The 17037-nt window shown below is 41.6% G+C and overlaps 1 protein-coding gene across 1 annotated transcript in view; it reads right to left on the reverse strand.

The window, feature by feature from the left end:
* The window catches only part of prkcg (protein kinase C, gamma), a 29883-nt gene extending 20521 nt beyond the window's left edge, over window positions 1-9362 (reverse strand). The window contains exons 1-2 of the mRNA XM_042490322.2: window positions 5506-9362; window positions 4249-4495 (exon numbers count right to left, since the gene is read on the reverse strand). Coding sequence (XP_042346256.1) covers window positions 4249-4490 — 242 coding nt within the window. The 5' untranslated portion in view covers window positions 4491-4495; window positions 5506-9362. The remainder of the gene's footprint in view (window positions 1-4248; window positions 4496-5505) is intronic.
* Window positions 9363-17037: the final 7675 nt, after the last annotated feature.

The following is a 17037-nucleotide window of genomic DNA, read 5'->3' on the forward strand; positions in this document are numbered from 1 at the left end:
ACTTAGGGGGATTTAGTGGCATCTAGTGGTGAGGACTGCAGATTGCAATTAGTTGAAACTTCTCCCGGTTAGAATTTCTCCGGTGTTCATTGCTCAGGAGGTTTTTACTGGGAGCTGATTGATCCGCAGAGATGTCTTCTACAAAATGGACAAGGTGATTAAAAAAAAAGCAGCTTCATGTTACAAAACAGTGTTTCTCCAGTGCTGCTCAGTTTGGTGCAGACGAGAAGCTAGCTTAGCACCTGCTACCATGTTTCTCACCTTTTTTCTCTGATAATTTAAGATCCAGACATTCAGGAGGTTTTAACTGGGAACCAAATTATTTGCAGAGGGAAACGGATCGGGTGACATAACTGGTAAACACTGATAAAGCAGTTTCACGTTTAAAAAAAACAGTTTTTAAGACACTGCTTTTCGTGGAGACTCTGCTAAATACAGTGGTCGAGGCGTAAAGGCGGTGAAAGCAAATGAGCTTATCTGGTGCCAGGTGTTTGGCTTGTCACCTATGGGCTTACGGAGGCTCAACATGGCGATCTCCAGGGACCCGCACCCTATGTAGATATAAACAGCTTGTTTTAAAGTAACAAAAGCACAACAATTCTTATTTTTGGATGATACTCTGATTTACACTGAAGAAAACATACTCATTTTATTATATTCCTTTTCTGCGAGTATGTCCCCCTGAATCCCACACACTGGACCTTTACGAGCAGCAGGACTCCAAACACTCACTGACCTCTGACAGCAGCATCACTCTTTTCCTTTTTAGAAAATTTCCCGTAATTGATAGCCCTAATTGAAGGAGCTAAAACCCACTCCCCTTTAGAGACTGACTTAATAAACCAGATATTTACATTTCAAAATTAGAACTATCCTTACTTGGTCTTTAATTAATCTACCAATCCCCCCAGGGGCTTTGACGCCCAGGTTGCGAGCTGCTGCTCTGACATCCTGCTTGAAGGAAAAGAGTTTTCACCCTGAACTAAGTGCTGCTTCGCGGCCAAGACAGAAGCCAGTTGGAGAAATGTCCTGAAAGCTACCCACAGGCTGCTGGCACATGCATCGCCCTGCATCTGACATACACCACCGCCATATGTCCACACACGCACCCGCATACACACACCCGCACAAGTGTGCGCACACACACACACAAACACACACAGTGACTCAGAGCGTCACTGGACAGAACAAGCTCTCTGCATGGTTGTCTACATGGACATTTTTTACACGAACACCCACATGCCTGCATGTCACACAGGTCACACATTTACTCCAGCACTGTACTTCAGTACAGTTTGAAGGTACTTTGCACAATCTTTTTCCTTTTGTGTGCACTCCCTCCCCACTTATTTTAAGTATTCAGTATTCGCCTCACCTCTTATTTACCTGTAAATACTTTTCAGATTAAGATTTGCAAAAAAAAACCCACATAATCCCTGTGCGGTGAAAACTATCTTTAAGACAGCTTCATGAGCAAAACAGCCAATTTTCCAGCTTTTTATAATGCCTTTTGCTAACATTCTCATTTTCCATTTTTGTGCCTTTTTATCCCGCCTTTATCAAATACTTTATCTAGCTTAAGAAGTAGAAGAATTACCTAAACATTTAGAAAAGCACAAATTCTTTCTGTTTATCTGAAAAATGCAAAATCACTAAATTTGTAGATATTAGCTTTAACTGAACGGTGACAAATGTAAACTTCAGCAGTTTATAAATAGTTGCCACTTGAAACAACCAACAGTTAAATACCACCTACATGTAAAAACATCAAAAATCTGACACTGTAAAACACAATACATGCTTGAGTAGTTCTTTTGATATCTGAGTTCATTATACTGATTATACTTCTGAACTTTTATAGATTTTGGAGGATTTATGGATGCAGGACTTTCTAATTCTTTCTGGTGAAACATTATTTGTGTTGTTGTATTCACATTAAAGGTGCACTCTACGCTTTAAATTCAGCTTACTTGATCCAAGGATTTTGACCACAGATCCATAATGTCATTTGTGGCCCCTGGGGAGCTTTTCAAAGTCTTAAAAATAACCCTCATTTTGGCGGGATGGCGGTGCCTAATAAACAGGCCTGTGAGTTTCATAATAGGAGTTGCAGGGTTCAGCATTTTGGAGCTTAGCACACACGACAAAATTTCAGTCAATTTTGACCATTCTAGTTTTAATCTGTCTCTTGTGAGTTCCTTGTCTGAGAACCGGATACTACTACCACTCTGCACTTGCAGAAACGCTCACAAACTGGCGCGCTATCATAAAACATGGTATTTTTTAACATTTGTGTCACTGAGGCGTCTGCAGTTGGTCTAAGGTTGAAAAATGTTTGTACAAAAAAACAAAGCTAGGCTATGGTTTAAAAATACAATTCTGTAATTATTGAAATGGTCCGTAATAAAAGACTATAAACAAATACTTTCTATATGAAAACGATCTATTGTATATTGACTGCCATCCGTTTGACTGTACCCAAATATTGTGTCAGTCTGAGTACAGGAGGCTCAACACACAGCAGCTGAGTGGACACCGTCCTTTTATTTCAGGCGCCGTCTGCTGTCACCCTCTAACATCGCAGCTCCTGGTACACTGCGCATGCATCATACCCCACAACTCCCATTAGGTCAAAAGGTGTGTCCCAGCCGTCTTTGAATAGCCGTGTTCTGGTCCCTTCCAGTTCAGACAGATTTCCAGTGGGCCATACACAACCGCTTATCTAAGCAGGTGCAGGTTTTATATGATGATTGACAGAATCGGTCATTGGTCCAGATTTGAAAAGTAACGTGACAATATCACGGCTCTGACTGGCAGTGATTCCATCCAGTCTGCTCCATCTAGCACAACGCACCAGGCTCCGAAACTCAGATCAATATTCTGTAACTGAATTATCTATTTCCCTCCTCAGATGTTTTCTGAAACACATTTTTGTGTACTGTTTAGCTGCAGTTTCAGATGGTTTGTGATCAGGCCACAATTTCTGCTGGAAAACAGACCAAACACCACCCCACCTTGTGTGTATGCAGCACCAGGTCACATTTTTTGTTGCTCTGATTAGTTGTAGGCCTTTCCAAATACATCCAGAGGCAATTTGGTCTGTGCTAGTAAGTAAGAAGTAATATACTAAAACACTGATACTCGATTTATGGCCCACAAACCAAATTTGCTCCACACAGGGTGCTGAATGGCCCCTCCAACCATTTTCTAATTCTCACTGAAAATACTGTGATTCACACTAGAAATTGTTTTAGTGCTTTTAGTACACATAAGGGGCCAGAGTGCATGAAACGGCATCAAAATAGAGCTTGTTCATTTAAAAAAAAAAAGTGCCAATGGAAAATCCTACTCAACTCCCGACAGAGGTCCTAACTGAGCCCCTAATGTCCTGAAATGCAACGTTTTAAAATTTGAGAAACATCCTTAATTCCGAAAGATGACCTAAAATCCTAAAAATCTTAGAAATGTCCCAAAAAGAAATGTTTTAAAATCCAACAAACATCCTTAAATCCTAGTAATGACCTAAAATCCTAGAAACATCCCAAAATCCTAGAAACATCCTAAAATTTGAGAAAATTCCTAAATTCCTCAAGATGTCCTTAAATTTTAGAAATGTCCCAAAATCCTAGACACGTCTTTAAATCCTATAAACGTCCTAAAATTCTAGAAACATCCTAAAATTCAAGAAATGTCCTAAAGTCTTAGGAATGTCCTAAAATCCAAGAAATGTCATAAAATTCTAGGAATGTCCTTAAATCCCTGAAACATATATGAGGCTGTTTTTACTGACCCGTGGCCCTCCTGTCATTTTGCACGAGTGCCCCCCAAGCAAATCAAGCTGAGTGTCCCTGTACTAAAGACGGCCCCTTTAAGATCTGAATAATTGTGCCTGTTTGCGCATGTTTGCCTCTTCAGTAACTCTTTGTGCAAGTGTTCATGTCCTAATTGGGTTCTCACTTGCATGTATGTGAGCTCATGAAGCTCCCAAAGTAACTCCTGTATTGTGTGGGCTGCAGTGTGGAGGTGAGGTTATGTGATCAGGTCAGGTCAGTGTGGTGGCTACAGAGTGTAGGCTGTTTCTCCAGCAGGCAGCTGGATCTGGTTAAAGAGAGAATAAGTGCAGAGGAATTCAGAGTCAGATAGAGTAGTGGGATGTCTGAGGAGGCGGCTTATGAACTGCCGGGTTGGTTTCTGTGTAAGTGTGTGTGTGTGTGTGTGTGTGTGTGTGTGTGTGTGTGTGTGTTGTACCAGATGAAGTCGGTGCAGTGGCTGCAGAAGGTGGGTTGCTTGAAGAAGCGGGCCGTGAACTGATGGTCTTTCACCTCGACAATCCTCTTGTGTTTGAGCGCTCCCTTCCTCTGGAAGACCGGCACCCGGGCTGGAGGGGAGAGGGGCGAGGGGAGAGGGGAGGCTCCGGGGGAGGTTGCTGATGCAGGGGAGGCCAGTGTCAAGGGTGAGAGGGAGGGGGAAGGGGACACTGGGGTCGACATGATGCCTGGAGGATACAGTAGAGAGACGGGGAACGGATGATGAGTGTCAGTAAAGAGGGTTTGCAGAGTTGCGCAGACAAAAGACCTTGAGCATGGGAGAGGGAGGAGGGGAGGAAGCAAGGGCAGGGAGGAGGAGGAGGAGGAAGACTGGGAGAAGGAGGAGGAGGGATGGAGAGTGTACTGGGTCATGGCAGCAACAGGAGTTGTATTAATGGCACATGGGATGTAGGGAGCAGCGAAGGAGTGACGCGATAGAGAGAAAGATCGAGAACAGACCGGAAGTGCAGAAGAGGATGGAGGGAGTGCAAAGAGAGTGACAAGAGTGAGAGAAAAGAGAGGTGTAATGAGGGAGACAGGGAGGTTAATTCACACACGGAGACAGAACTCTCCTAAGAGACTCTGAGACACTAAACGATTAGTGCAACTCGCTGTGTGTCCCACATACGGCCTGTCCATTCTACCTACATCTCCTCTCACTGTACCCCTGATATCTCCATCTCCTGCAGCTATGATTACCCCCACCACCACCACCCCCCCACCCCTAGTCGTCATGTCAACTCTACCTCCTGTTGCCATGTCAACAACACCCCCACCACCTGCTCCAATATTAGCGCCTGTATCCAAACTCGACTTCCTGCCTGCCCTTATTAGCAATTAGTCCCATTTTTGAAGCAAAGTTAAGAAAAGAATAACACGGATGAGATGCGCTGAGAAAAAGTGCAAAACGGCAAGTATTAGAGAATGTGGTGCAAGAGGTTGCATGCTACTAAATGATAAATGAAACACCAACAGAGATTTAATGAATAAATAAATAAGCCCATAGCGAAAAAAGTAGAAGGAAAATGTGATGAAATGATGGTGTCTCAGCAAAGAAGCAGGAGCAAATCAATCAAAAGAGTGAACGAGGAGAGTGGCGAGAAAAATGGCACATTGCTCAGAAATTAGTGAAATAATGACAAGAAGAAAAATATGTTCTGGAGATGGGTGCACACCCAGACGGCGGAGATAACAGTACCTGAATTTGTGGTGTTTTGGGAAGAAAGGCTCGACTAAAGGGCAGCTTTCTTCTCTTCCACTTCGCCTTTCTTCTCCTTGTTTGGCTCACTTCAAAAGAAAGGCTAATGTGTCACACCTGTAGCTGGTCACCTCGAAAAAAAAGAAACAGAAAGAAAGACGAGAAGACCAAGACAAGTAGTGCTGTGGCAAGAAGAAAAGAATCAGCCAAATTAAAAAAAAAAAAAGAGAAAAATGAAAAACAATTAAAACAAAAAGCAACAAGCTTTTCAAGAGAGCTTTCAAGGAACCAAAGATAGAAGAGTGAAGTGGTATATATCCGTTAACCCAGAGGCAGGGTGAGGAGGAGGACGAGATAGAGAGGTGGTATTCTCTTTCCAAGATTGATTCTGTTTTTACTAAGAAGAGGACGAGAGAAGGAGAGAGAGAAAGAGAGAGAGAGAGAGATAGAGAGAGAGGAGAAAGATTGAGGGGAACAGGCAGCGATTCATTTTGAAAACTGGGTTACTTCTCTCAGGAGAGGGTGAGGGAGGTAGAGGAAGGAGGACGGCTGAGACAGAAGCTGCCATTTTGCCACCACCAATAGAGTATGGACATGCAAGCGCCAACTGTCTCTCACTTCCTCTAGTGCCAGACGGAGGGAGGAAAAGGAAGAGGAGAGAGAGAGAGTATCCAATCTGGAAGAAAAGAGCAGAGAGCTTCAAAGAAAGGGCGAGTTGAGAGCAGCTAACACAGGAAACAAAGAGTTAAAAGTCATGGAGAGTTTGCAGCAGATCCGGACGACTGAAGGATCAACAGGCCTGTGAAGTAAACAACCCTGTTAATCTTTTCTGCTACAGTGCGGTTAACAGTGTGTTCACCACATCTGAAATTTGTTCTGAGATCAGAGCAAGCGGTGACACGATAACACGACTCCGCTGTGCACCGAAACCAGGTCAGCTAAGCCTGATGGGAAGAGTAGTTTCCAAGAGAGAGGGGCTGTTTGTCCATTGATCGCCCACACATTGTCAAGGACACACAGACACACACACAGAAACTTGTTTTCTATTGACTTACATCATTAAAAAAAAAAAACACAAACAAAGCCTTCAAGGAATAGTTCAGATATTTTGGGAGATTGACTTATTTGCTTTCTGGCCAACACTCATGTCTGACGCTGATATGTGTAGGTAGAGCAAGCAGCTGGTTAGCTTAGCTTGGCATAAAGACTGGAAAAAGGTGGAAACAGCTAGCCTGGCTCCGTTTGAATGTGACAAAATACCAGCCAACACCTCAAAAGATCACAAATTAACATTTTGTTAGTTTAATCCTTCCAAAAAAGTGTAAAAGCAACAGTTTGCCTTTTTTTCAGGGGGTTTTGTGCCAGACTATTTCTTGGCTGGGATCAGTTGCCAGGCAACCAACAGAGACTTGGACTACTACACGACTATAATGCCTTAATTAGTGAGCTTTTGGGTTGCCAGTGGGCAGATTTTTATTCAGTTTAGACAGAACTAGGCTACCTTTTTGCCCTCGTTTGTAGTCCCTATGCTGAGCTAAACTAACCAGGTGCTCCAGCTTCAGTTTTACTGAACAGACGTGAGAATGATCCATCTTTCTCATCAACCTTTCCTAAAATGTCAGTCTCTTTAACCCTAAACCTCAATGGTTTTCTGTATGGGGACTTTTATTTTTTTGTCCTCAAATGGTTGTTGAGTCCCCATACTGCACGCGCACACACACACACACACACCAACTTGTTTTGTATCGACAATCATTTCTGAAACATAAACCGAGCCTTAAAGGAAAAATTAGAAATTGACTAATTTTCTTTCTTTCCAAGACTCACACCTGTAGCTGGTATATGTGGTTAGAGCTAGCAGGTGATTAGCTTAGCTTAGCATAAAGACTGGAAGACAGGTGGAATCAGCTAGCATGGCTCTATTTGAATGCAGGGGCATTGCAGTGGGAAGGACAGTGGCACTGATTACCCAGGTCCCAATGGGAAAAGGGCTCTCGAAAAGCCTGAAATAAAAAGGTTGTTTTTGTTGACTATTTGTTACTTCGAAATAATTAGCGCCATGACTACATTCAAATTGGCTGAATAAATCAATTGAAAGACTTAAATCAGTATAAAAAACAGTGGAGGCTCTCTGAGGCCCCTCTCACCCCTTAAGTATGTAAAATGGCTTAGTCGGCCCTTATACTAGGATTTGTGTCTAGATGCAGCTAATAAGTGACTGTCTATGCTGCTGGAGTAACAGCATACACTGTCATGTCTTTACACAAAAAAGGGACATTGGAGAAATAAAGAAAGGGAAAGAAAGCAAACTGGCTTTGTAACAAAAAACCCAAAAAGGGTATGTGAGAGAGACATGGATCAATAGAGGAAGGACGGGGGGGCCCACAGAGACTGCTTATGCTTAGCGCTCAGAATTTGGTGCTTATCTGAATGTGTCAAAAAACACCAACCAGCACCTCTAAAGATCACAGATTAACATTTTATACCTTGTTTGTTTAATCTTTAGAAAAATCAAAGTGTAAAAGCAACAGTTTGCCTTTTTTTTTTCCAGGGGGTTATGTGCCAGACTATTTCTTGGCCTGGACCAGTTGCCAGGCAACCAACAGAGACTTGAACTACTATAACATGTTAATTAGTGAGCTTTAGAGGAGCTGGTTGGCAGATTATTTAGTTTTTACCTTTGAACAGAGCCATGCTACCTGTTTACCCCAATGCTAAGCTAAGATAACTCATTGTCAGCTTTATATTTACCGTACAGATGACATCAGTCTCCTCATTTAACGTTAAGCTAGAAAGCAAATACATGTATTTCCTAAACAGCCCCTGTAACCCTAAATCTCAGTGGTTTCCTTTGTCCCTAAATGGTAGTTGAGTCCCCATAAGGTGGCTGTGTAAACACGTTTGTCCCCGCAATGTGAGTAAAACAAGGATACACACACGCACACAGACACACACTTAATCACACTCCATGTGTGCACGTGGTCTACGGACAATCTTGGGAGAGGAGAACAGCAGGCGGGCGCAGGGATGCAGGCAGGCAGAGGACGAAGGGGTGGATTGGAGTGGGACGGAAAGAATGAGAGAGGGAGCGCAGGGTTGAAGGTCTAATTAATGGAAATGTAGGTTATTAGTCTCCTGATGAGGACACTGGCAGAGAATTAATTAACAATTATAATTAGCAAGATTGTTAGAGAGCAAAATGGTGTCAGCCAGCAAGATAAGAGTGAGCTAGCGTGCATGGGCAGTGTGCGTATGTGTGTGTGTTGGACACTGTCATTATTACTGTATGTGTTAAAAAAAAACAGCTGTGTGAACATGCCCTATCTGACAATGATATATGTCATTTCAGCATTAGTCATGCAGAACTGGCAGCTGATTGGAAATGATAGGGAGGTGGGGGGGAGGGCTTTCCTTCACACACGTCACCAGACCTTTCTCTATAGAACTGCCATTTCTGTCATCATTTTCTGGCCCATAAGATGCCCATTCCTCATCGCTCTTATCTCGGATGAGTCATGTTCTTGTTCTGTTGTCACAAATAAATGAGGAAGGTGTCCGCGCGTAGTAAGAACGAGAGAGAGAGAGGAGGGGGGGCACAGAAAAATGAGCAGTAAACCATGCACTCCTCAGTAATCAGTGCATTGAGAAACAAAGCACATAAACGTCTCACAAAGCTTCCCCTCCATGCGGTGTGATGAGTAAGCACTTGTGGCTCTAAAGTGTCTGTATCAGTGTGCGTTTGCATGCCTATCGGAGCATGCTTTACAGTGTTTGATCCTGGGCCATAAAAGCGAGCTGATGTGCAGCCAGCCAGTGATACATGAAGGCTGTAAACTAAATAGATGCGCGCACACACACACACACACACACACACACACACACACACACACAGCAGAATGAAAAACACAGATTCAGCGTGCATGATTAAGAGCAGACTGAAAAATGCGCAAAAATACAAACTGAAGTGAAGATAAAAGAAAATAGATGACAACAGAAAAATGAGGATAGATCAATGAAAAAGACAATACCAGAGCCACAATCTGTCTTTTTGTCACCTTTACAATAATTACTAATGTATGACAGTACTGGATGCTATTTCTGATCACCTTTCATACCCCTCCCCCCCTTTTTATCATCTCTCAGTCTACAGATGGCTATCTTATTATTTCTGACCATGGCTTAATGAAACAGAAAATTCTCCTCCGATGGAATCTTTTTTGGGGGAGCAATCAGCACTTCACCAATTACACGCATCCATTATCATCTAACGAGCGCTCACTCGCATCAAGCACCAGCTTCAACCTGGCTGGCTGGCTGGCTGGCTTTCTCCTCCAATGAAATTAAGGTAAATTGACTTGCCTAACTGTTGTTTGTGGAATCGGGGGAGAAGTGGTGTCTGAGGTAATCATATCTGCCTGTTAAATTTGTCTCTTCAGAACCAATTGGCTCAGTTTGCTTGTATTGGTTTTCTGTTGGGGTGTGCTTCTATTTGCTTTTTTTTTAATGAAGAGTGGTCCGCTGTGTTTTCGGAAGAGAGCTGCAAACCTCCACGCCAGTCAGATGAGGCATTTGGCAGGCGACGAGGGCTTATCAACATGGCCTACAAACTCAGCACTGAAGCAAATAAGCCTGCTTTCCATATTTACTTTACTGTTGACCTGCCTCTCATTGCAACAACAAATACGGCTGAAATGGAAATCATACAAACAAATGAGGGAAGGTTGTTAAAAATTAAATCAAATCTATTGGATAAAGTCATTGCTTTTGGCGAAGCATTTTCAATTTCATTATGCACTGTACAATGATAATAAAGGCTTTCTGTAACATGAATGTACTAAAAAAAACTGGATACAGCTTCAGAGGGGGACTGTGAGACTTGCTCAGTGTTGCATCAAGCCAAAAATGCTCAACTATCACATATAAAAGTACCCAGATGATCGGTGCTGCTTACACAATGTGTGGCCCACAAAGCTGGCACACTAGAGACTTCCAGTTTAGCGCTCAGCTAACTTAAATGGAGATAAAAAATTGTGGCTCTTCCAAATCTTATCAGACCAAATGGCTCAAATCCAAATGTCGAAACTAGTCACTTTGCAGGTGGTGTAATGCTCAAAAATGAATCCACTGGTTTACAGATGTCTCTTTTGCCATGCCAGTCCATGGGAAAAAGTTATTTTGGGTCTAATGGTGTCACGTAACAGACTCAGGAGCTCTAATCCCACTTTTTAATCACTATGAGAATTTGCTTTAAGGCACAGTGCACTTCCTGGGGGCCTGATGTATACACCTTATCCTGGTTATTAAGTGCCGCTAACTACAAGTGCAGGCACGGCTTTCACCAAGTAACGTTAAGAAAAACACAAACAATGGCTGGGCCTGTGTTTGGTAGGCCCCATCTGTCTAGTATTGATCATGTACACGGAGAATAAAAACAACCCAATTTCACTGTGCTCATGTAAACAGCACATCCCCCATATAATCATAAATGAGATAAGCCTCATTAACAGGGTATTTATGTCCATGTAAACGCACTCACTGAGGAACATCACCACTCATTTGGAGTCTTGTTTCTAGCTACCTGATGAATGTGAGTCCAATATTGACTTTCTTTTTATCTCTTTATCTCTGTTTTTGTCTCCATCGACTCCTCAGGGGAATATCTGTGTCCTTAGCTGCTAAATTGTCCAATATGTTCACCAGCTAGTTGCTAACGGTGAGTGAGGGTTGTTAGGTACTAAGCAGGTTGTGTACATTGACTCTTTTTTTAAATTTTCTTTTTTTTAAAATTTTGTTTCAGAAAACAGCTGCTAGTTGCAACCAAAAACAACACTTTTGGATCAGTGAGAGCGAATCAAATCTCATAAACTGAAGGCTGTAAAATCCAAACAAGCTGAAAGACACTAAAACGTTAAAGTTCACATGATCCATTATTAATATAAAATATTGATTACAGCTGCTTTAAAAAGACAACATCAATATTTCATGATTTTGAATATTTTTCTATCTATTTAACTAATAGAATTTGGTTTTATTTGTGTATTTTTTATTTTCTACCAAGAGAAATAAAATTGTGTTTGGCAGACCGCCTCTCTACCGAGGTCTAGACCTTGAGTATAATGAATTAGGGAGCGCGGCCAAGCCAATAGATCATCTACCAACATGAGCAAAACAGACATGGAGCTGAAACGTATTACTATTCACAGTATGTGCAAAATACTAACAAGACCTCAAAGTCTCAGCTGTAGGCTGCAAAACCTTTCTTACTGCTGCAGGGAGGAAGAGAAGGTTGTGAACAAAATGTGCTCAGGGGGAAGGATGAAAGCAGGAGGGCAGCAGATTCAGGGTAAGAGGGGCGATTGGATAATGAGGCGAGGGGAGAACAAGGTAAAGTCTGAGGATATCTTAATCTTCATCCCAGTTTTCTAGGATGAATTCCCTTTGGGTAGGTGGCGTTACGTGCACACACGCACACACACACACACACACACACACACACACACACACAGAGGCAAACAAGGATGTAGTGTGAATAATTATTGTGTCCTAGATGTGGTGGTAATGTCGCTTCGAACACACTGGCCTCAGCACACAGCAAACTCGTGTTCCTGTTGTTGTTACTGCTCTATCTTCAGGACTTTTAGCACACAACGCTATTAATTTGTTCCATTTTACAATCTGACAATCAAATAATAAAGACAAACAAATCCTTAAGCATTAAAATACCAAAATGGCATTAAATAAAGAAGACACAAGGTTTACCTACGTTAAAGCTGAACTGATCTGTACCTTAATGATTCAGTTAATCCGGAAAATACATCATGAATAGATAATCGATCATTTATTTTATATTTGAACCAAAAATGCCAAACACTCTCTATTTCCAGCAACTTGTATTGTAATGTATTTGTTCGCTTTACCAACGTGGTCTCACTCCCAACTCGTCAACTACGGACATTTTGTCAGTGGCCCTTTATATCAGATACCAATGCTCCGAGGCACTCTCAGCAGCGGTATGAGAAGAAGCGGGGAGTGGAATTTTTTGATGCTCCAAGTAAATACCGTTGTATAAAGAGCGAGAAAGTTTGAATAGGGTAGGCAGGAGTGGTGGTGTATAGGTTAAACAAACACTGGACTTTCACTCAGGAGCCTGCTGTTTGTGTCTCGTGTGAAACCAGAGGTCAATCGGGTTATGTTAATAAAACGTAGTATATGTAGCATATTGTGCTAGTGACATTATATTATGCTACTGACAAACATACTTATTTTAGGTCAAACCGTGCTGTTTTATCCTTAACCTAACCGTGTGTTATTGTTGTTTAAACTCTAAGGAATTAAACAGAAAAAAGTGTTTTACCACCGTTCTTTTGAAAAGACACTGTATGCCTTTAACAAGCAGGAACTGTTCATCCCCCGTGAAAATAAACATTCCCGTAAAGACTCAAAGCATGTGATGGGTGTAAATTGACTCATCGTGCCATTGTCCAAAACTGACGCAAGGGGGGTACCAGTTGTGTCATATTTTCATGTGTAGGGCCACTGACTGAGCACATCACATCAGTACATGATGTGTTCAGAGTAAGAATGTGTTTGTGTGCTTTACTGTTTTTCTTTCCATAAAATCTCCATAAACAGATAGCTGCATATTTATGCAGAATCTGTAAGCAACAGGACAAGATTTTGTTATCTGAAGCATTCTGGTTTCCATTTGTAGTTCATTCATAGTCTGAGTAGTATTGAGCAATCACAATTGAGCGGGCTTTGATTGCATGCAGGTATACAGTTTATATGGAGAGCAAAAGAAACGCGATCTAGGAACCCAACAGCTATACCCTTTTTTAATTTATCTGAATTCATCTGTTTATAGAAATTAGCTATGTCAACAGCTACAACTCAATTCCTGCATCTGAAGTTTCTAATCAGACAGTTAACAATGACTGGCGCGTGGTAAGTAAATATCAGCCCCGAAATTCTTATGCGTTATCCAGATTTCAGTTCGCTCCACTAGGACCTTGAAAATGTTGGCTGTTGCCCAGAAGAGGCTTAATCATTATCAGACCTATGGTTGCGATTGTATTACATAAAATATATAGTATAGTAATAAGATTTGGGCTGTTGCCAACCTTGGTCTCTTTAAAATTGTGATGGCCATTTTTTCACTATTTTTTTTTCAACATTTATAGAAGAAACAATTGACAAAATCCAAATCCAATTAATCGATAACGACAATAATCCTTAATAATCCTTTTTTGCAGGGCTAGATAGACCAGTTTCAGCATAGTGCAGTACAACAACAGGACAGCTGCCTGAGTGTGTTTAATAGTTAAAACATTTAATCCAAAGCGATCCTGGTGAACCAAATTAAGGGGATGAATTTGCATTAAAAACTGTATTTGCATTATTATGTAAACATACTCTGTTTTCATTACTGTTACAACTCATCAAACACCCACAGATTGCTACTACTGCCTGGAATGATTGTAAAACACACACACACACACACACACACACACACACACACACACATGCAACAGTATAACAGTAACCGAATACACACATTTGTGCACACAATCACCTACATGCACACATAAGCACGCAGACGAACAGTGTGTCATTAGCTGTGGGTCAGTTAGCTCATTTGTCCCTCGTCGTGGTCCAGTGTGGCTCGTGTGAAAATGGTGGAAGCGAGAGATTGTCTGTGTAGCTGGGAAAAAAAAAACACGAGATGAAAGGGTGCTTGGGTGTTTTTTTTTTTTCAACTTCAGAGATCAAGCCGATGGGTTGTAGAACCCTGCGGCGCTGCATGCATGATGAAAGGGAAACAGCGCTCTCCTTCCACATGTACTGTACGTGTGTGAGTGCAGCGTGTGCAGATAATATGGAATAGGTTATTCAGTAGATATATATTTATAAAAACATACATATATCATATGTAGGAAAGAGAAGTGTCAGCGAAAAGAAACAACAGAGAAATTATCAATAAAATGCAGTAGAAAGGGAAATCCACAGAGAGGACAGAGTGACTTTAAGGGAGGGATAACCAGAGATAGAGAAGAGCAGAGAATAAATGAAATGACAGAGTCAGTCAGGGGAAATAGAATTGAAAGAAAATCAAAACGGAGAGACGAAGGGAACCTGTTATTGGCAGAATACGGAGAGAGATGGAGGGTGAGAGGTGCAGGAGCGTGAGGGCCGCTACGCTGCATAGCAAGAGACGACGCCAGTGTCACTAGAGAGAGAGACAGAATGAGAGAGAGAGAGACAAAGACGGGAAGTGAAGGAAAGTGTTAAGCCCTGCGCCACAGACATGCGTTACAAATCCCCGGGGACCCGGTGGCAGATCAGTACAGGATCAATCTGCTGCACCTCAGCAGGGACGCAGCACACTCCTTCCATTCCCACACACACCGTCCATGAGTGTGTGTGTGTCACTGTACACTGTAAAATCTGACAAAGTACTTTAAGTAATATTGGAAACCGAGTGCCTTGAAAAATAGCATTAATAGAACTAATTATTTTAATTGATGTTTACTTTAATTCTAATTGTTACATCTATTTAAAATTTTGCGGTATTTACTTATTTTGTGAAGTTGTAGCAGCTTAAAAATGATGACTTTTTAAGTTTTAGCACATCAGTAAATTAAGTTTGTCTGACTTAACTTGATCAACACAAAGAGGATTTTAGCCGAAGAAGTTAGGAGATCTGCAAATTTTGGTTTTTTTTTACATAATTAAGAATATACAAATATGGCTAACTTGCTTGCAACCAGCAGAATACATACTTATGTGACTTCAGAGTTAAAAGAGATGAAATATATGGTGGAAGCATCTGTTTTAAAGGTTTATACATGAACAAAAAAACAATGCTGGTACTGCCTTAATGTGGCCGGCCGACTTTTTAAAAAAGATGGCAGTGGTGGGTGCTGTAAGCATCACCAAAGTTGCAACAACTTCAAAAACTTAAGTACGTATGACTACATTTTAATCAAACGTCATAATTGGATTTAGTGGAAACAAAAATTAAGACTAATTTTTAGATTTACTTACATTTTCCAAGGCAATCTTTTTTTTTTGAGTAAAATCAACTTTTTAGATTTTACAGTGTGCTGTGTGTGTGTGAAGTGAATGGGAGGTGCTGCAGCAGGAGGGAGGAGGAGGGAGATGGAGGGGGAAGGATGGAGCAGGTTGGGGAGTCCAACAGAGATAGATAGCTGCATTGGGTGCACATATTTATCAACTGACCAATCCATGCCATGCATATTTTACAACTTTGAGATAAAAGCATAGCTGAGCAGCATTCACTAAATATAATGCATATTTAATCAAATAAAAATCCTATTCCAGTATTTTATATGCATAAAAAACGCTCAAAAGCAAATACATCACCGCTGGCATCTCACTGTACTCCAGCTCTAAGATAAATGACACAACACAATGCGAGTGATAGAAATCCCACATGGGAGATCAAGGATCAGTTTATCCCCTCCACTCTCCCATCATAGCCATTGGAGAGAAAAGCATAACACTGACCTCAGATCAGTGTTTGGGGACACCATGATCCAACTGCCTGTAACTCAATCTTATTAGAGCGTTAAGTCATTACTGCATGTACACACAGAGGCCTCACAATGCAATTAGCCATTAGCCCATCACACTGACAAAGCATGGCTAATTAGCAGATCGCAGGCGCACGGGGAGCAGAACAAAACATATTTAATATCCCCATCAACACTCTTGCAGAATATCATGTGTCAGGTACTGTTTGGATGTTTTGTCACGCTCGGTTGAGCCGTGTTTTTAAGGAAGATATTTGTGAATAAATTTAGCTTTGAGAGCCAGATGAAAGTTAAAACTGTTTCAAATTCAGTTTCTGTGTTTGCCACCTGATTTGACTCTATCTATTCCTGATATAATGAATTCTGTTAAAAAAAACAACAACAGAATTTAAAAAAAACAACAACTTAAAGTTATTGATGCAAATACCATTCAAGACAGAGCTATGGATGAATTCTCAGCTGCATCAGGGTCAGGTCTGTTTAAAATTCTGTTCTGATCAGCAGAAACACATGTTTGTTGTAGTGGAAACAGAGCTGGTCAGGTGGCTCGCACTCAGCCGCTGATGTTGGCTGAGGTTGAGAGTTGAGGCAGAGTGTTGCTCTCTTTGAGGAAGTGAAAGGAGTGGATTATGTTAGGTCAGCTCCGGCCAGATCAAAGCAAAAGTCTGACAAGAACCGAGAAACCTCTGAGAAATATATGCATGCAAGCACGCACACACAAACACTGCATGCACACACACACTCTGGCAGAGGACTGCCTGTCAGAATGCCAAAGAAACTACTCTTTGAGCTCTCCATAAATTTGCTTTGAAGGAGTTCTGACTGGGTAATAGCTTGTATGGAAAATACTGTCACAAGAGAAAACACACATAAACACACACACACGCATGCCCCGCACGGCACAAACACAATCTCAAAGCCCCTTATTTATAATCGCATTCGTGACAAAAGAATTGAAGGAAACACAGCACCACTGGCA

The sequence above is a fragment of the Plectropomus leopardus genome, chromosome 11 (genome assembly GCF_026936395.1).
Source record: "Plectropomus leopardus strain MGB_pleo_1.0 chromosome 11, ASM2693639v1, whole genome shotgun sequence".
In the NCBI taxonomy this organism is placed as follows: Eukaryota; Metazoa; Chordata; class Actinopteri; order Perciformes; family Serranidae; genus Plectropomus; species Plectropomus leopardus.